Source organism: Phragmites australis, chromosome 9 (assembly GCF_958298935.1).
Source record: "Phragmites australis chromosome 9, lpPhrAust1.1, whole genome shotgun sequence".
NCBI classification, from domain to species: Eukaryota; Viridiplantae; Streptophyta; class Magnoliopsida; order Poales; family Poaceae; genus Phragmites; species Phragmites australis.
Window position 1 is genome coordinate 29726826 of NC_084929.1, and position 7709 is coordinate 29734534.

At 42.2% G+C, this 7709-nt stretch overlaps 1 protein-coding gene across 1 annotated transcript; it reads left to right on the forward strand.

Moving 5' to 3' along the window:
* The first annotated feature begins 5236 nt into the window (after positions 1–5236).
* On the forward strand, positions 5237–7709 carry LOC133929066 (zinc transporter 9-like). Its single transcript, XM_062375659.1, has 3 exons — positions 5237–5782; positions 5921–6070; positions 7247–7709. Exons 1-3 carry the CDS (start codon positions 5252–5254, stop codon positions 7550–7552), a joined length of 987 nt encoding a protein of 328 aa, XP_062231643.1. The 5' UTR covers positions 5237–5251; the 3' UTR covers positions 7553–7709.

Here is a 7709-nt window from a genome sequence, read left to right on the forward strand (position 1 = left end):
GCGTTCAGCCCGGTGGCTCTTGCCTCCGCTGCCTAGATGGTGGCCGCATCGTTGCGCTCTAACAGCATGTCACCCGCGGCAAGCGTCGTTGCCTCCAGTGCCTCACCGATCATTACCTTTGTAACATCCGTCACTACCTCTTTCTGCACCTCCGGCTCTAGTGCCCTTAGCACCAGCCATGGCATCATCCGGCGCAAGGTATTGGCCAACAACCTGCGCACAATACGAGCGTGTGCATAATAAAGTGTCTGCGCATCAATCTATGATTCTGCATACTTGCACTTATACACGTGCAGAGGGATGTCTATAGGCATTCACCTAGCCAGTGACAAACTCGGTGACCATGCGGCCACCTGGGATGCGGGTCTCGCAGATGGTGACACCCTACACGATGGTGGCATTTGTGGCCCGGTCGTGGTCGACGATGCTCATGCACTTGTTGCTGGTGGCCGGCGGGCTGGCCGTGCCACCGTGCTCCACTGTGCCAGCTGGGCCTTGCCATGCTATTATGCCCATCGGGCCGCAACCATGCCCAGGTCAGACTGACACAGCATAATCGCTCACGGGCTGTGATGTGTGCCACACCTCTAGCACGCGGACTGACACGGCATGACCCATTAATCTAACCAAGCCTGACAGGTCAGCCCGTCAAACTTTTTGGACAGGTCTGCTGTTTCATAAATAAAACTTTGTCATATTGATAAGATGGAAAGAAATGTTGAATTAATATTTGCTACAAGTTCTATATGATAGATTACACACTAATAAGGCAATTTAAGTGTTGTGAATGATTGCAAAAACTAAAATCAAATTTTAATGGTTAACAATTCACCCTTAACAAAAATTCTAACTTAAACTTAATATTCTACTTGAGATAGGTTGCAAGCACATTAGTAAAAGCAATATAGATCTAAATCTGTAGCTTCGATCGGCCTTAAACTTTAACAGTAGAAAGAAGACAGCTGCAGAACTAACCTGATAAAAATCACGTCAATTAGATATTTAGATTTATGTTATGAACCTAAAAAATAAACCATGGAAGATGATGATTAAGAATTGATTACTCTAATTTTGTATTTAAATAAGAATTACAAAAGCTTAACCAATAAAACTTTTCAAAATTTTAACTTGATGTTCTAGAGAGATGCTGGATGGATCAAACTAAGACAAATTACGTTAAACCAAGAACTCCATAAAAAACTAAGACTGAGTATGCAAAAATGAAGAACGAAGAGGAAGAACCAAATCACCAACTCATTAACTTGCGAAACCCGATCTTCATGGATTTCTCTCCAAAGCATCCTTACAAGGATTTCCATAAAATCCCAAACCCTATATGGGTTTCTCTCTTCTTCCTCTCTCTCTCTCGTTGAATTCCTCTCAAATCATTCTCTCTAGATCAAAACTCACCTCCATAAATGTCTCTCTCTCAACCTAAACTCTAGGCTCTCCTTTGGATCTTGGTGCCTTCCCTAGCCATAACCCTTTCGTTTTATAGCATCCCAAGTCGACCTTGACTTGGAATCAAGATTAACGAGTCTAAACCGAGTTGGATCACTTCCAACCCCTTTTCTCGTCGTGTCCTACTCTGACACCATCCATACCAAGAAGATCATGTCCAACTTGCACAACTACTCGTGTGACCCATAACTTTGTCTGTTTCATGCTTGCGTCTGACTCCGTCTCACACTCGACTCCCATGGGACTGGACTATGCGACTTCATCACACTATCATCATGCCTGGTCATCCACGACGACATCATCAACTATGTGAACTGCAACCCAACCGCGCCATGCACTCGAACAACACCAACCCAACCACGCAATGCACTCAGTTGATCGTAGTCCAACCACACTAGGTTGCTCATGACCTCGAGTACATCTGCTCTTCCCTCGATGCACCTAGTCATACACCTGCAACCTTATATTCACATGCACTGTTCTTCTGCCTGAACATATCACATGACATCCTTAATCATTAGAACATCAATTCCTCCCTAAAGCTAGTTTAAAACCTCAGTTCCTCCCGAACCTATTTTTGATCCCTTCATTGACCATGTTCGTCCTCAAAACACACATGCACATGAACAAACCACAAAAACACATATGAGCACAAGTTCTTCCCAACTTGATTCAATATTAATCCATACAACATCACTCACACAAATATATTACATCCATATCAAAACCACAAATACGCTACCACAAACGTAACCAAGCAACACATCACTTTGCTACCATGAGTATATCTAAGAAACATATTACCATGCTATCAATAAGTATATCCAAACAACATATTAGCAACATATGCACATCATATATATATATATATATATATATATATATATATATATATATATATATTAAAATTACTCTGTACTCTCGGGAGTACATACTCCCTACTATGATATATCACATAAATGAACTGGATATACTCATTTGTCACTGTGAGTATACTTATATACCCATTCTAAGATACTCCAATGTGAACTATATGAAAAAATAGAAAATAAGTCCATCAATTTTATTAGATTTTGATAATACCTTTGTATTTGTACATAAAATATAATACACTAAAAAAAATGTGTAAACCACCTAAAAAACTATACATACCACTTGGATTATCTTATATACTCACATACTCCATGTACATACCATTTATCACATGACATACTACCTATATAATAAGATACATATGTGGTAGTACATACTCTGAGAGTACCAAATATGCTTCATATATATATATATATATGTGTGTGTGTGTGTGTGTGTGTGTGTGTATCATTATGCTAAATCAATTTTCTATGCAATTTCATCACTAAACTAACTTTTAATCACATGTGATCTTACAGGTTCTCACTACTACAGAACATGTCAGTTCGAACGTAATCGGTATTGTTGACGTATCAGTGCCGGTTTTTAAACTCCCACACGCGAACCACAATTGAGGCGCTAAGAACCAGCACTAATAGGCTATCAGTGCCGGTTCTTGGCGCCTCAATCGTGGTTCGTGCGTGAGAGTTTAAGAACCGACACTGATGCATGTGTTATATTTATATCCAGCACTTAGCCGCTCTCCTCGTTTGCTCCATTCAGCTTGATGCTGCTCGTCCTCCCCGATAGTCGTCTCCTCCCCGTTCGGAGCCTCCTCATCGTGCGTCGGCTTGTCACCTCCTCGTCCTTGTCCTCATCGTGCGTCTGCCCGCTGCCTCCTTCTTCTCATCGCGTGGTGACCTTAGCCTCCTCGTCCTCGTCATGAGTCAGCCTGCCGCCGCCTCCTCCTCCTCGTCGTGCACCAACCACCGTCTCCTCATCCTCATCGTGCGTCAGCCCGCCGCCGCCTCCTCGTCCTCATCGCGCGTCGACCGCCACCTCCTCGTCCTCGTCGTGCGTCAGCCCACCACCGCCTCCTCGTCCTTATCACTCGCAAGCCCACCGCCGCCTCCTCGTCGCCTCCTTGACGTCCCCATGGCGAGCAGCAACGATAATGGAGGTGGAGGGTGTAGATCTAGGCAGCGTGGAGGCAGTCACTCCATCCTATCCGACCACCCGGTTCCGGGTGACCACCCTCGCACTCCCGGCCTCCAGATGCTCAACAGCGTATCCCCTTCCTACTCGAAAGAGCCACAAAACACCTAGGTTAGTTCTCAAATTCAAGTTAGCAAATTGTAGTTAGTAAATTATAGTTAGCAATTTTAGTTAGTCAATTTAGGTCCTAAAATTAGATATGTATTTTAGTTCAAAATATGTTGGCTTATTATTAGATGTGTATATCATGATATTGGATGTGTATCGCTATATCGATGTTTTAGATATTACCATCACTTTTCAGTGAGTAACTAGTTTGGTACTTTCTTGTTCAGCGATTGATGACTTGACATATTGCGAGATTATCCTCATGTGCCGATTGATACGGCATTAATGTTTTTTTCTTTGAGCATGTAGACGTACATGTGACTTGTCTTAGGTATATCTGCATGCTCAGAGATGAAAATTCATTTGCTATAAATTATAAGAAGGTTAGTTAATATTGCAGTTTGCAGTTGACAAATTTAGAAACTAACATGTCGATTGATGTAGATACTTCCTTATCTACAATGGCTACATGATATTATTGCGGACTTTGGTGGCACACCACCTGTGGTGACAATCACATTGACTGAAAACAATAAAATAAATATCACTATCTCTTTTAGCATTGTTTTTTCCTAAAGAAGGATATATCACTTTAATAGCATCAAGCTCTGAAATAGACCAAAGACTTATAGCTGAAAGATCTGATGTTCATGTGCTTCTACAATCGGTTAACTTGTAACTTGTATATATTTTTTCAGACTACAGCTATTTCAAATTGAAAGCGCTTGAACAGAATGAGGATGTGCTTGCAATGACTCCTAAGCTCTCGTGATTACACGCAGCTGAAATGGTTGGTGACATGAACCTGTAGTTTGTAGCTAAGATTATTTCAATAAAATTAAATTTTTTCTCTATATTGTTGCTCTTTGTCTATATGATTTTTACTGGAATACTTGGATACGGATGGATCGTAGCTTGACTTCAATCTTACCTCTTCTTGCCCAGCAGTAGGGTACATATTATTCGGTCCTCAATGCAAGAAGATCCGAGAAGGAAAGTACCAGTCGAACATTAAGTTTCAGTATGATAGTAACAGTTTCATTATTTACGAAAGTCCAATGGAACTTCCGTTTGAAGCAACAGCTAGTTCGCTCATTTATGCACTAAATTATTTTGATGTAATATTTGAAGTTGAAATTTTAGATATTAACTATGTACGTAATGGTATTTGATGTAATTTTAGAAACATATGTAGTTTGAATTAATTTATTAAGTGTTTATGGTGACTTAAACATTAGAAGAATGGATGCATGTGCATGTGATGTATTTTAGATTGTGTAATTTTTTTTAGCTACCGAGATCTATCAGTGCCGGTTTCGTATCTGATAGTGATTTTCAGTACCGGTTTCGTATCTGACACTGATAGTTACTGAATATCAATACCGAGTAATTAGTATTGGTTCAAAACCCGTTACTAATGACGATTTTGAACTGATACTGATAAGATATTTTACAATATTGTCTCAAGAAATCTACTACTCTCGATAATGTTGACATTGGCATCTCACTTTATTTTATTAATCTATCCTTAAAATAAAATTCTAGCAGCACTTTATATACCTATTTGTGCAAGTAGCGCTGCACTGCACCACCGTTCCTCTCCCCTTGGACTAAGATGGCTGCCAATCTCAAGCTTGCTGCCTTCTACCTCTTCGCCGTCGCCTCGCTCCCGCTTCTCATTGTCGCCGACTGCGACTGCTCGGCCTCCACCGATGAAGGCAGCGACAAGGCGAGGGCGCTCACGCTCAAGATCATCGCCATCTTCTGCATCCTCGTCGCGAGCTCCGTGGGCTCCGCGATCCCCTTGCTCGGCCAAAGGTTTCTCGCCCTCCGCCCCGACACCGACCTCTTCTTCGCAGTCAAGGGCTTCGCCGCCGGCGTCATCCTCGCCACGGCCTTCGTGCACATCCTCCCGGTCGCCTTCGACAAGCTCGGCTCACCGTGCCTCGTCAATGGGCCCTGGCAGAAGTTTCCGTTCGCGGGTTTCATCGCCATGCTCGCCTCCATCGCCACCCTCGTGATCGACACGATCGCCACGGGCTACTTCCAGCGCGCGCGCGCAAATAATACCACCGCGGCCGTCGGAGATGTAGAGACATCAGAAGACGGCGCCGCGCAGCTCATACGCCACCGCGTCATCTCGCAGGTTTATTGGATCAAGCAGTGCATGCATGTCTTCATGCATCAAACAAATTTTTGCTAGTAGCCTACTACGTTGTTGTTGCACGTATATATGTTTACTCATACGCTAGCTGTTGCGTTGTCTGCGCATGAATGTTTCAAGGTGCTGGAGCTGGGGATCATTGTGCACTCGGTGATCATCGGGATGTCTTTAGGTGCATCTGAGAGTCCCAGCACGATCAGACCACTCGTGGTAGCGCTAACTTTCCATCAATTCTTCGAAGGGATTGGGCTCGGAGGATGCATTGTTCAGGTATATGCTTGTATTCTTTAATAGAGTGTGTCAAGTGTCCAGAAACTTTAATGTCTACTGTGTTTTAGCTTCAGATGGAATTTTATTGATCCCCGACTCTTCAGAAAACTCGGAACTTCGTACAAGCAAATTAACATACCTTATCAAAATAGACCACTTCACTTAGGCGAGCCTGCTATGAAAGTCCAATTAAGCTTAGTACAGTGGTACTTGATGAACATCTAAAATCTAAATACTGTTTAATTAGGTCCCCAGTACAACCATATATAAAATCTTAGATCGAGGTAGCTTTTAAAATTTTCTATATCATTGGCTTCAACCCTGCAATTTCTAACCATATTTATATTCGACATCTCTGTTCAACAACAATATTTCATGCATGTAAGCCTAATTACTATTGTGATGCATGTGATATAATTAAGGGTCTGCTTGAAAGAGAGGAGTTGCTCTAGGAAATTTTAGGATTTAGTTCAAGTTAGGACTAAACCCTAGGGATTTAGATCTAAACATCACATTTCTGATCCAAGGATGGCCTAAGTTGTTTTGGATACGATAAGTTGTTTTAGGAGGGGAATTACAACATGAAAAATATTAGCTGTAGTTTGTAGACTATAAGTAAATCTTAAAAGGGGTGTTTGGATGAGAGGTTTTTCATTGGAAAGTTTTGGGAAATATTCAAATTTGAATTAGATCTCAAACATTCCAATATATTGAATGCCACCAATCCAAACGAGACCTAAAATTGTTGAAATTTTAAAAGTTCGATTGCACCAGTACAATACAACTTCATTTCCAGCAAGCCGATCCAGAAGGCAATGAAGTTTTAAGTGTGCTTAGAATTTGTTGCTCCATTTATTAACTCTTCAGGATTTGCAGGCAGAGAGTGGATAAGTAGCACTCATAGGTAACCACTCAATAGTGTACGGTGATCGAGCTTTGGAAGTATATGACTCTACCTACTAGCGTTTGAAGCCTGATGCCAATATTTTTTACAATGCAAGCTCTTTCGGTGGTGAAATTTATAAGCATGTAGTCGAGGAGCACTCAGCGGGTGTACGTAGTGGTGTAGTGGTGTGTGTTTGTCACTTGTGATTACAGAAAAATGAAAGGAAGTGGCACTCGTAAATCAGAAACATACACTGATCATTAGGTGATGAAATCTCTTGGTTGGTACAGGCCAAATTCCGTCTGAGGTCAGTGCTGACAATGGCGCTCTTCTTTTCGCTCACTACGCCGGTCGGAGTCGTGATCGGCATCGGGATCTCGTCCACCTACAATGAGAACAGTCCCAGGACCCTGATCATCGAAGGGGTCCTCGACGCTGCAGCGGCCGGGATCCTAAACTACATGGCGCTCGTTGACCTTCTAGCCGAGGACTTCATGAACCCTAGGGTGCAGAAGAATGGGATGCTGCAGCTCATCATCAATGTATCGTTGCTGATTGGGACGGCGCTCATGTCCATGCTCGCCATATGGGCCTGAACACACTCATGAGTACAGTGAAACATCAATGCAACTTATTTTTTGTTCTGCTTTACTAGGTTTCTTTTGATCTTGTGGGTAATTACATGATGGTTTCTCATTTTTGCTTGTAAAAAGAAGTACATACCAACTTCGATGTAATAAAAGTGTCGATGAT